The 19,604-nt window shown below is 32.7% G+C and overlaps 2 protein-coding genes across 2 annotated transcripts; one reads left to right on the top strand and one right to left on the bottom strand.

The window, feature by feature from the left end:
* Positions 1-1,223: 1,223 nt before the first annotated feature.
* Positions 1,224-5,547, top strand: LOC144548309 (protein ACCELERATED CELL DEATH 6-like). The gene is made up of 3 exons (XM_078296984.1): positions 1,224-1,857; positions 3,736-4,265; positions 4,821-5,547. Exons 1-3 carry the CDS (start codon positions 1,224-1,226, stop codon positions 5,463-5,465), a joined length of 1,809 nt encoding a protein of 602 aa, XP_078153110.1. The 3' UTR covers positions 5,466-5,547.
* An 8,296-nt stretch (positions 5,548-13,843) lies between these two features.
* On the bottom strand, positions 13,844-17,970 carry LOC144548442 (CBL-interacting protein kinase 8-like). The gene is made up of 14 exons (XM_078297105.1): positions 17,675-17,970; positions 16,940-17,002; positions 16,790-16,861; positions 16,604-16,711; positions 16,434-16,508; positions 16,287-16,340; positions 16,081-16,206; positions 15,476-15,565; positions 15,267-15,389; positions 14,974-15,087; positions 14,650-14,766; positions 14,375-14,431; positions 14,206-14,280; positions 13,844-14,099 (listed from the first exon to the last, which is right to left on the bottom strand). The coding sequence occupies exons 1-14, from the start codon at positions 17,840-17,842 to the stop codon at positions 14,001-14,003; spliced, it is 1,341 nt and encodes a 446-aa protein (XP_078153231.1). The 5' UTR covers positions 17,843-17,970; the 3' UTR covers positions 13,844-14,000.
* Positions 17,971-19,604: the final 1,634 nt, after the last annotated feature.

Below are 19,604 nucleotides of genomic sequence, written 5' to 3'. Positions count from 1 at the left end.
TGCAGTGTCGTCTATCCAAAATGCCATAAAAAGAATACGAATTACATGACATCCGTATCCAATGGTGTAAGTTCTTCTTGGAATTATCATTAGTTTAATTAACGTGCAGGTACTTGGTGGTGGGAGGATTTGACAATTTGTTGTCTGTGATTCAAAATAGTTATTGTTTTTGAGTTCTTGTGTTCAGACACTTATTTTTTGTTGTTATTAATAATTGTGTGGTAAGAACAGTTAGTTTTCTGGTACAATGAACTATTGTTGTGTTTATTGGTTGTATGTGTGATATTGTTAGTGCTTGTTGGTTAATAATTGTTGTCAAATCTTTATATATATTGCTAGTGGCATGGATTGATATATATTATATGTTGGAGTACTTGTATATGTATATATTAATTATTGGTTCAAAGATGGCTATGGAATGAGCGCATGCATGTTTATTGTTGCTTTAGTCCATAATACAAGAATCAATAATAAAAATAATAATAATTACATGTACATCACCATCGGTTAAGAAATTAATGATCAGCTAGAAAACTAGGATTTACCAATGTCAACACAAACAAAGCAGATGGTGCAAGATACTATTGCAATTGGCTATTGAAATTTAGTAGACAACGTTAATCACATTTGTCATCGGTGACGAAACGAAAGCGATGGCGTTGGGTTCGTCAAACTTGATGGTCGAATGTGTGCTGCCGATGGTATATTGATTAACGCCATCTGTTTTGAGCCGATAGCATATGTGTGTACATTTTCTATCAGGACGATAAGCAATGATTCGGAATCTGATGGCAGAACGCGATTTCAACTGTTTTTCTCTAGTAGTGTTATAATGTATGAAATATACTTTCGTGTTTAATGATATATTTACGGACTAATGTTATTTGCCGTTCACCATGGACAAATGTTATTTCTAGTTCTATACTTTATGGATCAGAGAACACCAAGTCGATCTATTTAAGATGTATATATTTCTTCTCCACAGATCACTCTTTCTCTTATACTCAAGTTCACTATTCTCTCTTTCTTCCCAAATCAGTAACTCAATAATTAAAGACAGAATAGGCTCATCTGAGAGAGAATCTCCTCCGAACCGAGCTTTCACTGCAAAATTGCACAACACGTAACTCGCTCTAAAATTGGCTCACCGTCAACCGACTCTGGTTCGACTCGGCTGATTTTGCAGACCATTATACTCACCAAATAGTTTCCATCAGATATCAATGCAACCAGGTACCTCAAGTAGTAACCATATGCAGAATTCTTCTTCAAGCACAAATGGTTCGGCAATCGATGATGAGCTGCTCGAGGCAGCCATATCTGGCAATACTGCTGAAATAGAGGATTTGATCTCAAATAAGAATCCTGAAGTTCTGCTTGGAACAACTTCACAAGGGAATACATGCCTTAACATATCCTTGAGTTTTGGTCACAAGGAATTCTCTGAGATGGTATGGACACTAAATAAGTCTCTCCTCTCCAAACCGAACTTGTACGGAGAGACTCCCCTGATTGTTGCCGTGAAAAGTGGCAATGTCTCTCTAGCATCTACCTTGCTGAAACAGTATATCCAACACCCAGAATTAAGCGAGGTTATCTTAGAGCAAGACAGCAATGGGGATAGCGCACTGCACCATGCAATTCGCCACGGCCATAAAGACCTTGCACTGGAACTGATTGAAGCAAAACCTAAATTCCCACAAAGAGTGAACAACTATAACGAATCACCCATGTATATTGCAGTCATGAGGGGTTTTGATGATGTCTTCCTCAAGTTGTGGCAATCTGAGCTCCGCAATCCTATAGGAGCTAATGATGACAATGCTCTCCATGCAGCTGTGAGAAATAGAAATATAGGTATATATGTTAGAAATGATACGAAAATATGCATATATATTAAGAGGAGGGATCCAATTACATATTTTTTGGTGACACGGAATTACACTCTCGATTTTCAAACTTTTTAAAGTTCAATTAGTCGATCCAAACCATTTAACATAATTGATATATTAAAATGTGCTTGCAGATCAAATTTTACATTTTTTAGAATTTTTTTACTATTTATTAAGTATTTAACAAAATCGCTATATTCAGACCATTGAATTTTTGTACCCATCTTAATAAATAATAAAAAAATTCAAAAAAAATGTAAGATTTGATCTGCAAGCACATTTTATTTTAACATATCCATTATGTTGAACAGTTTGGATCGACTATTTAGACTTTGAAAATATAGAGTGTAATTAGATCCCTCATATATTAATTGTTGAAATTATCTATGAAATATGATCTACACTTTAATTAAAATTATGGGAAATTGTAGGGTGCAAGTCCATTCTTTCTTTTTGTTAAGTTAGTGGCTTTAATATTTACTAATTAATAACAAAAAAATATTTACAATACGTTAATTGACCATCTTTATTATGAATTTATAATATATGTTTTCTTATTCAAAATCTACCTTGTATTCTCTTCAACTCTTTCTTAAAATCTAAACAAATTATTCTATATTCTTCTATTCCTACATAAAAGTCTAGAGCCGTAGATGGGTCACGCATCATTAAATACAGTGTTTATCAACTTTTTTGTATTTTTTTTATTTGTTTGAGCTCCATCAAAAGACAATGAAAGCAAATTAAACAGTTAAAAGTTTCAAATCGTACATAGGACGATTAAACAATACTCAAATTATAACAAACTTGATATATGCCATGTCCTAACAATACGCATAGTTTTAAATTATTAATTTGGAGAATAGTTCAATTCTACCATGGATTGGACAATCGGCTGAGTCCGAGTTGACTCGGCCAAGTTAGAACGGTATCAGTCATATGAGCCGAGTTTTGTCCAAGTTTCATGTTCATGCGTTTTTTTTTTTTATCAAAATTCGGTTGAATCGGGTTGACTCGGACGAGTTATCCAATTTTTTGTCCGAGTCAGGTCAATTCTACGCTTTTTGGCATCAATTTGGATTTACTTAAGAAAGTCACGAATTTGGGAAGAAATGAAAAGGTAGTCGATTTGGGAAGAAAATGATTCAAGTAATATGTAGAGGGAGAAAGACAAACATATGTATATTTTTAAATAGATCGACATAGTGAACTGGTTTATTGTGTACAGAATAGAAAAACCATTTGGTCCATTGTGAACCAGGAGCAACCAGGATCCATCGTGTATGGAAATAGAAGCATTTCCTCACGGCTTTTTTTTTCTTTTTCTAATAATTTGTCCTCTTATTTATATTTTCATGGATACCTCCATTTTTATTTTATAAATTAACATCTTAATTTGTTTTCATTTTTTTGTTATTTTTTCTTTTTCTCTTCTTTTAGGGATTAATATTAAGACCAGTAAATAATTGTTTTCTTCAGTACCTTCGTTTTTTAACAAATTAATGTTTTACCAATTTTTTCCTATTATTTTTAGTGCAAAACAAACTTATAGCAAAAAAATCCGAGTTTTCGATTCGATTCGACCTATTTATTTGATTATGATTCCACAGTCAAGTATCCCATTTCGATTCCGAGTTTTAGAACCATGTATTATACTCAACGGATGTACCAGAAAAAGGTGTATACCAGATGTATCCTAAATCTGAAACTGTCTGAGTTTGCAATGAACTGCCAATATTGATTTATTTTTAACATTACTTCTCCTCAGATTAATTGGTATGAAACATGGTTCCGTTAAACATTTTTCATTGTTATTTATTGGTGCATCATATATATTTTGTAGGAATCATATATAAAATTATGATGGATTTTCGCGATTTAGCCAAAGAAGAAAACAAGTCAGGACAAACTCCGATTGAGTATGCTGTGCATCGGAACCAACCTGATGTCATCGAAATAATGTTGAACTATGTCCGCTCTTTAGGTTATCATGTGAACAAAAAGGAGGGAAACAACCCTCTCCTGATTGCTGCCGCATCTCGAGGTCACATTGATGCTGCTCGAGCGATTCTCAAGCACTGTCCAGATGCTCCGTATCACAACGAAGCTGGTTTGACAATTCTTCATGAAGCAATAATTCAAGACCAAGAAGAGTTCGTAGGGTTCATTATGGGAAACCGTCAACTTGACAAACTCATCAACATGCGGGATAACAATGGAAATACTGCTTTACATTATGCAGTCCAGAAGTGCAATCCTAGAATTGTTCGTTCTCTACTGGCTCACGGAGAAATAGACGTCAGAATTTATGACAGCAATGGCTTACCAGCATTTTGGCGATTGATCACGGATAGCGCAAAATCTTTAAAATGGGTATGCTATGATCTCTATATCCATTATCCATGTATAAGGCTAAAAAATAATTAAATCGTCTGACAAAAAGAAAAGGTTAATTTGTATGGGTAGTTCGAAAAAAAAAATGTAAGAAGGCAACCTAGACCCTACAGTTTCCTTTGTTGGCTTCTATTTTAAAAGGAAGGGATATACAAAGGCACTAAGGTAGTAGCTACCTATTTCTTATCTGTTGCTGTCTATTCCTTTGATAATGTTTTTGTACGGAGGTGGAACGTTATCATTTAGAGTCTCACCTCTAAGAAATGTTGTTATTGATAGCTTCACCTCTTGTGAAATTAGAATTTTTTAATTGTGTTTACCAATTACCAGCATTTCATTAGTCAAGAAGTGAAACAATATCATTGCTAGCGTCTCACAACGTTTTACTATCTATAAGAATCTGTTTTATTTGCGATTTTTAGTAGTGCATGTTTACCTATTTTTATATTTTCAATATTTTATATTTATTATGTAGATATGCTTGATTATTTAATAATGCATGAGCTTCATTTATACATTCTTTCATGCATACAGAATGAAGTGTTTCTGCTAATGTCAAAAGCTGATCCCCAGGCAAGAACCTTTTATGAACATCAGTCAACATTGAATGTCATAAGAGAGAAACCAATGCAAGAAATCAAGTCAGACACAGGAAGTACATACACAACAAACACGTCTTTAGTGGCAACCCTCATTGCCACAATTACCTTCGCAGCTGCTTTTGCCTTGCCTGGTGGAACTGAAGATGGACTCCCCGTTATGGCAAGAAAGCCTGCTTTCAAGGCATTCCTGATATCTGACACATTAGCGATGTGCTCCTCTCTTTCTGTTGCCTTCATATGCATCTTAGCTAGGTGGAAGGACCGGGAATTCCTTCTTTCCTACAGATCATTTACCAGGAAACTCATGTGGTTTGCATTAATAGCTACTACCGTGGCATTTGCAACTGGTTTGTACACAGTAGTGGCCCCTCACTTCCTTTGGCTCGCTATTTTAATTTGTTTTCTATCACTTCCTCTTCCCTTCCTTGCATATCTGCTCAGTGAATGGCCTACGATGCCACTTCAATACCCCCGAGATTTTGTGACGGAAACTGAACCGTTTTGGACAAAGATTAGGACTTGGATTCGGATTCGGAATGATAGAGTTGCTAGTGCAATTCGTCGGGCCAGTGCATAATGGGGTCCCATGGCCAGGTTCTCATTTTCTATGATGTTTACTTGTGTTGTTGTTTTCTTATTGAATGGCCGGTGCACAAGTTCTAAGGAGTTCCACGGTCTCACTAGTTTTCATTTCTTATGATGTTTAATTATATTGTCTAATTATGTTGTTGTTTTTATATGATGCTTTATTGTGTTGCTAGTTCTTATGTTTGACTATTTAGATTATCTAATAAGTTGTTTTAAATTATATTTAGAGTTTGCAAGAGTTGGGTTAGTTTATCTAAGTTTATAATTTCTAAGTTAATTATGTATGAGTTACTACTAGTATCGTGCCCGTACGTTGTAACAAGAATATATTATAAGAGAACAAAGAAAAATCTCATACAAAATAACATTTTTCATAAAATAAATTAAACTAAATAACAAATAACATTACTAAATGGCATATTAAATGATATATATCTAGTTTTCATAAAAAAAAAAAAAATAAACTAAATAACATATTACTAAATGACATATTAAATGATATCTACATGTAAATAACATTCCTTAAATGAAATATTTCAATAAATGTCATACATATATTTTGATATTTTTGACATATTTTCAGACAAAAATCCCATACAAAATGACATATTAAATGACAAATAACATTCCTTAAATGATATAAAAAATAGAAATATATGAAGACATGACCAATCAGTTATTAATTAATCTAATATACTGTAAACATTGTTCTAAATATCGCTATAGTGGTGCTATATTATTTTCGGATCTTAAATGCTAAGCTATGTGATCAAAGTGCATTATTTCCTCTATGGCCGCTATAACAATAATAGCGGTCTACTATTTGTGCTACATGTTATGCTACATAGGTTTTTATTTAAAGGTCCAAACTGATTTTTTTTTTTTAAGGATTAGTTTTTTTTTCAAAGCCTGGATTGCTTTTTATTTTAAATGAAGAAAAGATAGATAGTTTATGCCATAATGTTTAGGTTTTTTTAATAGAAAAAAATATATAGTTTAGGCCATTATGCTTAGATTATTTTGAATGGGAAAAAAGATAGATAATTTATAATATTATTAAGGATATTTTGAATAGTAATTTAGACTTTGTACTAGTTCAATATGAAGATTCTAATTCTTTAATCAATTTTTTGTTATTTATTATTCTATGAGACTTTAGATAATGTTGATAATCAGAGAAAAACACTTGGAAAAGAGCAGTCGAATTGCAGGACATTAGAGATAAAAATTCTATTTGAAACACATCATGGACGAATTATCTATTAGCACTGTGTGTAAATTCATATATTAAATCAAGTAGATATACCGAATATATATTCTACTTAAAAACTGTGATAGAATGCAATTAAAATACGTTTGTGTTTGTGTCTACAAGTTTTAATTGATCTATTTAGACAACATTTAAGATCTTAAAATTATCAAAACTATCAGGTAATACGTAAGTTATTATGTCTTTTACTTATGCTAAAGTAAGCAGAGACGTGACAAGAAGACAAATTAAGACAGTTTGCTGTTTCGCTTTTATAGTAAGAAGAGGAGAAGAGTGTTCAGAAATAACACTTCATCGGTTGCCCATATATACTTGATATACAACAAATCCAAAAGCCCAATTTCAGTATTGTTTTGGCCCAAAATGCTTATACTTTTATTGTAATGGAAGATGCGTTCAGTTTGTAATTAATATAACAAACACAGTTGATTGTTGCTCCTATATTAACTTAGTCCAGTCCCAATTTGAAGCAGTGGGTGTTGGGGTGTTCATCGGTACGGTTCGGTTGAAACCGAATTGAATTAGGTAAACTAAAGTTATAATTCAGTTTTAAAAATAGAATTGAACCGAACCGATTTAGCATTGCAATCAAACTGAACAAAACCAAAGTTTTATTTCGATTTGTTTGGTTCAAACCGAAATATATTAATTTTTTATTTAAAGTAATTAATTTATAATAAACCGAAGTATATTAAGAAATAAACCGGAGTATTAAGAAATAAACTGGGATATTAAGAAATAAACCGAAATATCTAAAGCAATTGATTAAGAAATAAACCGGGACAATCCAAACCAAATTCATAATATATAAAAGTTTGATCGATTTGGTTATTTCGGTTTTGAAAATTTTCAAACCGAACTGAACTGAAGTTATAATTCGGTTTTAAATGCCAATCAAACAGAACCATTAAACCAAAAAAATTGAACCGTTTATTCCAAACTAATTCGGTTTGAACCGATCAAACCGGACCAATGAACACCCCTAAGTGGGTGGGATGGTTTCATACTCAGGACAGGAAACAGCAGCAAAAGAAACAAAAGTGAGAAATGCCAAAATGTAAATCTTAAATCTTTTCTTGGTTAACCCAATACCAATACCCCACCCATATGTTAGAAAAAGTAAGGCAAGAGTTGGTTCATGTCACATGAGATGTTGCACCTCACCAAGCAAAACAAAGCAAGTGTGAATTTTGAATTTTCTACTTCACTTTTCAAGGTAATAATTAAAGTGAGTTTTTAATCAACCTGCATGCGTAGGCGTAGCTATTCACATTTCACCAGCTTTTGTCTCCTTGATTCCAATGAACAATCCCAAATACTAAATCAGATTATAACAAAAACAAGACAGAAAGGTGTGAACTCTATAATATATATATAGTTCACACTACCAGATTTGACTATTGCAATTTTAAGAATATTCCCTCACGAATGCTATCTATTATTTTAGGTTGAATAAATTCAAAATTAATTATACTAATTTATCTTTTCTGATTTCTTTTTTTGAAATTGCCAGTTACTATAATAAAATATTATAGTTGATATTGGGTAGATTGTGGTAGAAATTACTTTAGCTTATAAAACACAAAATAAATAAAATTAGATGGACTTTAAAAGATCGAGTGGTTTGGATTCAGATTTCCAACTCTGTTTAACTCATAAACTGTCAACTAATTAAGACAAGAATTAATTTATTTAATATAAGAGTGAGGCTATGCTACTATATATGCATAGCGCATATTGGTTCTTATTATGGATCAATATATTTGTTATTAAAGTTCAAACAATCAATATGAACCGTTGAACGTGATCTTCATATGAAAATGTACTTGAAGACTAAGTTTTACATTTTTTTTTATAAATATTGTGTTTAATATTTTTTTGATAGGTACAAAATAACTATTTTTGAATGGTCTAGAATTTTTAAATCAAGTGATTTTGTACCTATCTAAAAAAAATAGTATAATTTTTTTAGAAGATATAAAACTTGATCTACAAACACATTTTCATATGGAGATCATATTAAATTGTTCAGATCAACTGTTTGAACTTGAAAAATGAATATATTAATTCATAGTATGAAAAAATTCGCACTATGTATAGTGCCATAATCAGGTCCGTCCCTGTATATATTAAAAAAAATGTATAGTTTAAAATTTTTAATCTGTATATATTAAAAATAAATAAAATATTAAGGGTCTAAATTTTGTATATATAAATGACTAAACTTTTCTTCTGTTCCAATAAAATATTAAATTGCATATATATAAATGACTAAACTCAATTTTTTTTTTATAAATAGATATGATCCATTGGTATATTAATAAAAAAAAATTATATATATAAAGAGTTAAAAAAAATTTTCTATTTCAGACCTTAAAATCTTCAGACCGGCCCTAACCATAATATAATACTCATCTTAGCGGGTTGGATTTTTGAGATGGGCAATTGGATTGAGGTTTGTGTTAAATTGTAAAAAAGGGAAAAGAGGTGGAAAGTTGGAGATGCACGTGAGGTGTTTACCGTTTACAAGGCAATGAAAGCAAGTTGGTTATTTTAATTTGGTTAATTAATTAGGGTTTTGAAGGCATAGTGGCATGATAGTGAGCCAGCCCAATGGATTGTTAGCTGTGAAGTGTTGCTAATGCTGCCTCTCCCAAGGACCGACGAGCTGCTCCACTTACCAAGCAAATTTTAATTTCAATTCCAGCTGTTCATGTTTACAAACGAATAATTAACTAAGATTAATTATGTTTCACAACATTTTCCATTCAACCCTTTTTTTTAAATCATGAGTTGAAAATCAAATCATCCAACACACTTTCAAACTCCTATGTATATTATAGAAGATTTTTCCACTTTGTGAATTTCGAACACATAACCTCCCACATAAGAGTTATGTATCTTTGCTACTATATGTAAAATATTTCAACTATAAATATGCACGTCTCCAGGGACCAAATTTTTACGAATTCAAGCTTCACGTTTATCATATGTTTGGATATAATGAGAATAGCTAGAATATTGAAAAAGTTAGTGTTAGGTTATATATTATTCAGAATATGCTATTCTATGTTTTGGATGTGTCTAGAATATATGTTATTTGGAATAGTAACTGTATCCAAACGATATTTTTATTATTCAAAACCTAGAACAACTGTTATTCTCTATTTCTTGTAACTATTGGAATAACTATTATTCGGAAGTATGAAGAGAGAGAAAAATATTTCCTTCTCAGATTTTCACAGTACAATACCAAAATGACAAAGTTGGCGTCGCTTCTATTATCTCCACGTTGTGACAATTAATTTGAGACCTCACTTGCCTATATTTTTTCTTAAATATATAGTACATTTTTAACACTATTTTTTATGGGTTACAACTATTTATTATTCCAAATGTACAATCTAAACACATTTTACTAATCCGAATAGCACCATTTTCACACTAATCTAAAAAATCACTATTTTTCTCTATTATCATCTACTAATCCCAAATTTCGCTATTCTAATTATTCTAGCTCCCATTCAAATAAAAAGTTAGAGTTAGAATAATTTGTTATTCTCTATCCAATTGTATCATTTATATTATCATCTATCAGTTATATTTTTATTATAGTCTTGTAACTTATTAAGAATCAACTTTTAATTTAATGATAAAGGGTAACACTTTTAGTGTGGGAGGTTGTAGTTTAAAAAAACTGAATGAAGAGTCTAGCTAGCATGGACAATTAAATGGATGTTAGAAAGCTAAATCTTCATTTTTCTATCTTAAAAAAAAATTGTAACTAATTACCATCTAATGTAAGGTCAGATGTGCAAATATAGTGTATGTTTATTTGGGTGCGTAATTTAAATAAAAATAAAAAGGTAGGGGGAAGGGGTTCAAGGGAAACAATATCTCGAAGCAATTGTATGGATTAAAACTTAAAAGTTAAAAGTGATTAGCAAGACCAAAGTTTTAGGTCAAGCGAATAAGGGATGATGATGATGATGATGATGATGGTAATTAGTAGCAGAGCATTGCTCGTCAAGCATATGGGCTGACACGTGATATTGTACGGTGCACATCGATTTCCTACTTTGACGATCTGTTTTCACAAATTTTTATTTTTATAACTCATATAAAATTAAGAGTGAAGTTACGATACTATGCAATACTATGCAAAGCGTCGCCTTTGGCTCTCTACTATGGATTGGTATATGTTTTTTTAAAGTTCATTCAACATTATTTTTATATAAATATGTACTTAGAGACTAAATTTTATATTTTTTATATTATTTTTAAATAGATGAAAAATTACTTGATCTAACGAAAGTGAACTATCTAAAAATAATGATTTTCTAACTATTCGAAAGTAATAGAAAATATTATAAAAAAATATAAAATTTGACCTCTAAATACATCTTTATATAGCTATAATGTGTTGAACGATTAGGACCGACTTTTGAACTTTTAAAATAAAGATACAAATTTATAGTACGGACCGATGTGCATAAAATGATTAGAAAAAAAAATACTTTATGTTTCCTTAATCCATCACCAAATTATATTATCTAAACTAAGTATTTATATTTTTTTTAATAACTGTACTATTAGTCGGTTCTTTAACAAAAAAAAATATTGTCAATATAACCTCTCGATCCCTTGACATTAAAAAGATTTTCTGATATTTCTAATTTAAAATTCAAGTTTGAATATTTATGCATAAAAAACTCAATACTTTGAATATGCTTATTAAAAAAAAAAATGGGTCCTGCAAATAGGGGTGCAAACGGATCGGATATTATCCGACCGTATCTGCATTCGTATCTGAAAATTAGATACAGATATCCGATATCCGAATATCCGTGCAGATACGGATATGGACATGGTTTTGAATTTTAATTATCCGTATCCAAATAGTAGATATATACCATATAGTTTACCATAAATTATGAAAATATTTATGTATATATCTGCGGATATCCAATATCCGATTTGTATCTGTATGTATCCGTCTAATATCTGATCTGTATCCGTATTCGAAAATTAAAAGCGAAAACGGATATGGTCTTACCACTATCCGATCCGTTTGCACCCCTACCTGCAAACTTACATGGATTTATATGCAAATGTACCAACTTATTGCAAGCTAATTAGAAAGTTTAGGTTATGCATAAATTATAAAGGTATAGAAGTGCATGGCCTTGTCTGAAGGGCCATCTCCATCTCACTACATTGCAGTTTTGGGAAACATATAGGTATGGGTTTAGTGTTTCTATGTCTCAAGTGGCTATACTTTATTTAATCAACTCCTTATATAAGCAAGCCCCTTTTTATTCTAATTCAAACCAACCAAACCAAACACAAGTACAAGTCTCTCCCCTTATCATCTCTCTCCTCTTGTGTTGTGTCTAAAGAAGGAAAAGAGAATTAATTTGAAGATGAAGCTACAAAGCCAAGTAAAGAGCAGAGGAGGATTCAGCAAAGCAGTTAGAGAACAGAAAGCCAAGTTCTATATCATTCGCCAATGCGTCGTCATGCTTTTATGCTGGCACGACTAATCGACAAATTTCACATTTTTTTTGTTTCTTTTTGCTATCAAATATTGATAGGTTCTACAATTTTGTTTAGTTTAGGTTGATTCTTTGTGTATAAAATGATTCATAGATGATGTTAGCACTAATTCCCTCTTAAGTATTCATTTTTGTATAAGGGCTTCTGTCCAATATTTTTTGGTTACATGGAAATAATATATATTAAAGTATTTTCTCTTCTTCTATAGTCAAATTATTTATTAATGAAGTTACTTACCAGCATCCTTTGAATTGTTGATGACTTACTATAATTGTAAAATTCATGATCCGATCAATCAAGCCAAGTTCTCAAGAGTGACACTGATATAAAATCACATCAGTAATTAAAATTCATAAACTGGTTTTCTTATTGCAAATACCATGATGTGATCGATTTGTTCAGCATGCAGTTGATGCACAAAGACAAGGTTATTTTTAAACCCGGTTTCAAAATCCATAGGAAGTTGTTTAAAAAGAACCGGTTTTAAAGGATGAACCGAACCAATCCATTTAACCGGAAAAATCGAACCATTTAATCCAAACTCTCTCGGTTTAGTTTAAAACCGATTAAACCGGACCCAATGAACACCCCTAAAGACAACTAAAAGGTTCAAAATTGCAATGCTGCAAGTCTGCTGACTGCTGCTGCAATGAAACTTTGTATTTTGAGGAAATAATGTTAAATCTGGATGTCTACATGCTTTTTCTATTGAAAGCAATTAAAAATGAAATTAAAATGAACAAGTAGAAGAATTGCATATGGAAGTACAATGTGAGGTCAGCAGTAGGGTATAGTAGATCAATGCTAGGTTGGAGATAGGTTAAAAAAATATATAACAAGTACGCTCCTCACATGACATTGTACCTAGAGCACGTGACTTTCTTTGTTCTACTACAATATAATTAATTTTTTTTTATTTGCTACATGAATAAATATTGCAAGTTCACTAGAAGTAAAAACAATTTGTAATATGTTTTCCAGTGTATTATTGTCATTTGTGTTATTCAAATAGCATTATCAATTTCTAGGTTTATACTATAATGAGAAGTGATCCACTTACACCTTTTTTTGGTGACACCGATTACACCTTATATTTTTAAACTTTTCAAAATCCAAAAAAGTCGATCCAAACCGTTTAACATAATGAATATATTAAAATATGCTTGCAAATCAAATCTTACATGTTTTTTGAATTTTTTTGTACCCATCTTAATAAATAATAAAAAGATTACAAAAAATGTGAAATTTTAATATATCCATGTAATTTGAAAATATAAGATATAATCCGGTATCATAAAAAAAAAAAAATGTAAGTGATCCCTCCTCTAATGTAATACTATTAAGTCAACAAATTCTCTAAGTTGTCAAGCGTCCCCTTTCCTAGAAATGGGCTCATTTGATAAAACAGCTTATGGATAACCTATAATAGTTTTTCATTTTTATGGGCCACCTATGCATGGCATTAGCATGGCCTTATGATTCCTTCTCTTTTTCATTTTTCATTTTTTTTTTTTCTTCATGCATTACAGATAAAAACAAGGTAAGAATAGAAAAATCGCTACGCAACATCAAAGTATGGCTACACTGATTAAAAACAACATCAAATAAGCACTGCAACAAATATTACATAATAAAAGAGAAGAAAATAATTTTACACAAAAGCACTTGGATATTCTCATATTCACACAAACACCCTCACTAAAAGCGTTTTGAGAACCGGCTTGATCTAGATCTGATCTTCTCCATTGGTTGTTTCCATATTATATCATCCAGCTTACTACAGAAATTCTTGTTGAACTGTAATTTACAGAGAATCATTAAAAGAAAAACACAATTAGTAAATTACAATTTTTTTTCTTGCTTTTCATCCTGAGAGCACCAAAATTTATACAACTTGAAGTACCTTGAGATACTCAGAAGCATCTCCTACAGCCTTTTGCATTTCCACCATATAAAATGTTGGCGCAACTTCAAATATCTGCCATGTCATTTTTTTAAAATTTATATTTTTACAAGGACTGAATCAGCAGGAATTGAAAAACAAACAGAAATTATAAATAGTGGCAACTCACTTCCAGCATTACAGAGAGGTGTGCAGTTCTATTTGCTGTTAGACCTTCAACACGCATCTGAAAATTGCCTTATATTATAACCAAAAAAAAGAAGCAAAATAAAGGTTCCAAAATTGTCCACTAGTATATTAGTGTACCAGACCCACAGTATACTGCAACCAATCAAAAAGGTTGTTCAATTTCATACTCTTGTAATTTTTTTTTTTTTTTTTACTTCTATTGGGGTCCTATATTTTAAATGAAACTGCAATCAATTTCATACTCTTGTAATTCACCTTGTAGTTGCGAATATGTGTTTTAAAACCCATGGATTGTGCAACAACTTCCATGCTTGACAAAATGACCCTCGCTGATTTTTTTGATACGAATCGAGACGGCTGTTTTGAAACATTCTATAAAGAAAAAGAAGACTCTCAGATACAAAAAGCAAATCAGATACATTTTAAGACATACAAGAATAACACAGTAAATAAATGAAGTGAAGATCAATTTTTTTTTTCCTAATGATTCATATGAGCATTCATATAATTTTGAAATTTTCTGATTAAAGCAAAACACATGCATGGTAATTTCAGTAGAGCATATAAATTTCAACTTGCCTGTCTTCGATCAAACAATGAGGAAAGATCAAGACCTTGAGCAAGCATTATTAGGTCAAATGCATTAAGATTAAGTGGGCCCTCCTCATCATTTCTGGGTCGCTCCACTGTTTCCTGAAAACCCAAAACTACAATTTAGTCCTGAACAGGCTGATACCAATACCAATATAGCTTTGATTTGTTATCAACTTTTTTTTTTTAAATGTTTCCTTCTACCGAGTTTTTCATAACTCAATATGCATATCCATTAATAGACTTACCTCAGTGAAAAGAGGGGGAAAAAAGTCAAATACCTCAGGATATTCAAAAATTGAAAACACTTCATCGAGATTCACATCCTCATTTTCGACCTCGCTAGCAGGAATGTAATTCTTCAAAAACCACTCATCGGCTTTTATGTCTTCGATTCTTATTCTCTGAACAAAATTTCGAGAATTACTTGTTAAAACTGTAAAACAATAAGTAAAATAACAAAGGTACAACAAAGTGATATAGCACTTACAGTATCAGGATTAGGGTCCAAAATTCTTCTTATGAGAGATTTTGCACCATTAGAAAACCAACGAGGGAATGAATATTCGGCTCTTCCTATCTACATAACATTATATAAAGAAACAATACTTATGTTTGGAAGACATCCTTTTCTTCATGTGGTAAATTAAACTCTATTTTATTGTACAGACAAACTGACAAACAAGACCCTAGGCCTAGAGTGTCCAAGAACTAGATCATGCAATTACATAATAATATACATCTCTTACTTTTATTAAATGGGATAATTATGCCTAAATTGAACTACCTATTGGATATTGTTGAGTTGTATTAACTTAAGAGACAAGTTTAAATGGGCAAATAAATGAGATTTGTTAAGTGTTAGCACAAAACAAAAAAATGTTGTCTTATAAACATAATGTTAAATTGTTAGTATAACTTGTTGCACATCATATTTTTCTTTCAACTCTTACTTTTCAAGAACTAGCCTTTGGTCTAGTGGGAGGTCATGGGTTCGAAACCCGGATGGGGTGTTCTTTATGCACAATTAAATGGAAGTTGGTAGGCTAGACCCCCACCTTTCTATATAAAAAAATAGTTCTTACTTTTCAGTACCTTGTCATAAAGAGTAGTCAAATCAACCTCGTCAAAAGGGAGATAACCCGCCATTAAAACATATAGGATTACACCACACGACCATATATCAGCAAGTGCACCATTATAGCCCTTGTGGCTAATAACCTAACTTTGCAATGCACATTTGTCAGAAATCTCGGATTACTATAAAGAAAAATGCTGAATGTGCTTCTTTCCATTATTACCTCAGGTGCGACATAATTTGGAGTACCACATGTAGTTCTAAGGACGCTAACTCCCTGCAAAAAAAATAAATGAAAAAAACCCTAAATATATGGTGGTTGTTAATTCAATGTTAAAGAAATCATATGATCTAAGATCAGCAAAAATACCGGATCTGGCAATGCACTAAGTCCAAAGTCTGAAATTTTCAAATTTCCTTGGGAGTCGAGAAGAAGGTTCTCTGGCTGCAGGCATAGAATCAAACAGATCAATCATACAAAGTTTTGTAATGAAACTTTTGCCATTTGTAGGGTTTCAATTATAAGAAAATTTATAAAACCTTTAGGTCACGATGGTACACTCCTTTGTTATGGCAAAAATCAACTCCATCTATTAACTGCTGGAAATATTTGCGCGAGTCATTTTCACTGAGTTTACCGTGCCGCATCTATCCCAGAAATAAATACAACTAATTAGGTTTATTACAAATGAAATATGAAGATAGCTGATAGGGAAAGAAGCTCACAATTTTATCGAATAATTCACCACCAGTGATAAATTCCAGGATTATGTAAATCTTTGTTCGACTGGCAAGAACCTACAGTTACAATCATGAAGAATATGAGCGTAACTATGCAATAATAGAAATGAAATACTATCGTCTATAATTACATGCCTCATGTAGGCGGACAACATGTGGATGCCTAACAAGCTTCATTATGGAAATCTCTCTCTTTATCTGAAAAGAATAAGTGCATACAGCATATAAGAGCAAAATTCATTGTGGAAATATCTCTCGTTATCTGCAATAACAAAGAATATAAATATAGAAATAAAGAGTAAAATAAAATTAAAATATGACACAGAGTCGCAGACCACAATTTGGCAGTGATTTAAACTGGTACTCTTTACAGGCTTACAACTGATACTAATCTACTGGTAAATTAACATTTAATGCACACTATGGCATGGATGTAACTTACTGGTAAATAATTATTAAATTGCAAAGTAATTTTTGGATCTAATTTACTGGTACAATTTACAGGTTTACAACTTATACTAATCTGGTACCACAATAGACTTTATGCTAATTGTAACAGCTCATACTATGGCATAGATGTAACTTACTGGTAAATGATTATTAAATGGCAAAGTAATTTTTGGATGTAATTTACAGTTACAATTTACATGTTTACAGCTGATACTAATCTGTTACTACAATAAACTTTATGCTAATTGTAACAGCTGATACTATGGCATGGATGTAATTTACTGGTAAATGAATTTTATTAAATTGCAAAGTAATATTTGGATGTAATTTACTGGTAAATGATTCAGTAAAGTAGTGGTGGCAGAATGAGTTGCAATCTTTGCAGGAAATCCAAAGAAGAGATGAAATCTGAAATGGAACCTGATCAACCATGCGATGTTTGATAATAGTAGCACGATCTAGAACCTTCATGGCGACGCTCTCTCCCGTTTCAGTATTTTGGGCGAATTTGACCTTAGCGAATGTTCCTTCGCCGATTGTTCTACCCACCTCGTACTTGCCTACCTTTCGAACTCGAACCACACCCATTTCAATTTCAGGCTCCTCAGTTCAAAAAGGTTGTCGCTGGAAATTATGTTTCAGTTTGTCTCTCTCAGTCTCTATACAAAGTGGTCGGAGAAAAGCAACCTCTTGATATATTGAGAAATTGAAAAAGGTGAACACTGGAATTTCTTATGCTTATTTAGATTTATAATAATGGAGGTTTGGGAAAGGCAAAAAGCGGAGATTGCTTGTGGACCCGATTTTTTTAAAAATACCCACCAAAAAAAAAATTTTATTAAAAATAACCAGACTTTAGTCAAATTTTTAAAAATACCCAAACTGCGGATTTTTTCCGCGCTCCGGAATTTTTATTCCGGGCCGCAGAAAAAATTCGCGCCCCGAAAGAAAAACAAAAAGAAAAAAAAAATTTCCCGAGCGCGGATATTTTCCGCGGCCCGGATTTTTAAATATTTTTTTTTTTTTTTTTTTTTTTAGAGTTTGGAGAAAAAAAAAAGTTTTTTTGGTCCAATTTTGCAACTCTGGTTAACATATCACAACACCTCCAAAAAGCATGAAAATTTACCGACATGTATTCTTGACTTTATAGAACAAGACTGTGAAGTTTCATACAAAATATCAAAACAGATCGTGAGATATCGGCTCTCAAAAATTGTCCGAACTGCTGAAGGAGTGCTTCTGAACCCAATTTTGCACCTCTGGTTAACATATCAAAGCACCTCCAGAAAGCATGAAAATTTACCAACATGCATTCTAGTCTTTATAGAACAAGACTGTGAAGTTTTATACAAAATATCAAAACTGATCGTGAGATATCGGCTCTCAAAAATTGCCCGAACTGCTGAACGAGTGCTTCTGAGCCCAAATTTGCACCTCTGATTAACATATCAAAACACCTTCAAAAATCATGAAAATTTACCGACATGCATTCTTGACTTCATAGAACAAGACTGTGAAGTTTCATACAAAATCTCAAAACAGATCGTGAGATATCGGCTCTCAACAATTGCCCGAACTGCTGAAGGAGTGCTTCTGAACCCAAATTTGCACCTCAAAAATGGCCCGAAAACCGCTTAGTTTTCCCCCGCTGAACTGTTTTCGGGTCACTTTTGCCCAACGTTAGCTGCTTCCCCTTGCCGCTGGACTGTTTTCGGGCCATTTTTCACCAACACTTGGCCGTATCCGCTTAGTTTTCCCCAACGCGTGGCCGTATCCGCTTAGTTTTCCCCCGCTGAACTGTTTTCGGGTCACTTTTCCCCAACGTTAGCCGCTTCCGCTTGCCGCTGGACTGTTTTCGGGCCAATTTCCACCGACTCTTGGCCGTATCCGCTTAGTTTTCCCCAACGCTTGGCTGCATCCGCTTAATTTTCCCCAGCTGAACTGTTTTCGGGTCACTTTTGCCCAACGTTAGCCGTTTCCGCTTGCCGCTGGACTGTTTTCGGGCCATTTTCCACCGACTCTTGGCCGTATCCGCTTAGTTTTCCCCAACGCTTGGCTGATTCCGCTTAATTTTCCCCAACGCTTGGCTGCTTCCGCTTAATTTTCCCCAGCTGAACTTTTTTCGGGTCAGTTTTGCCCAACGTTAGCCGTTTCCGCTTGTCGCTGGCTTGTTTTCGGGCCATTTTTCACCGACACTTGGCCGTATCCGCTTAGTTTTCCCCAACGATTGGCTGCATCCGCTTAATTTTCCAAGCTATACTGTTTTCGGGTCAGTTTTGCCCAACGTTAGCCGCTTCCGCTTGCCGCTGGACTGTTTTCGGGCCATTTACCACCGACGCTGGCACCGACG

Source organism: Carex rostrata, chromosome 33 (assembly GCF_964058835.1).
Source record: "Carex rostrata chromosome 33, lpCarRost1.2, whole genome shotgun sequence".
NCBI lineage: Eukaryota > Viridiplantae > Streptophyta > Magnoliopsida > Poales > Cyperaceae > Carex > Carex rostrata.
The sequence above is the reverse complement of the archived record's forward strand: the minus strand, read 5'-3'. Positions and strand labels throughout refer to the sequence as shown.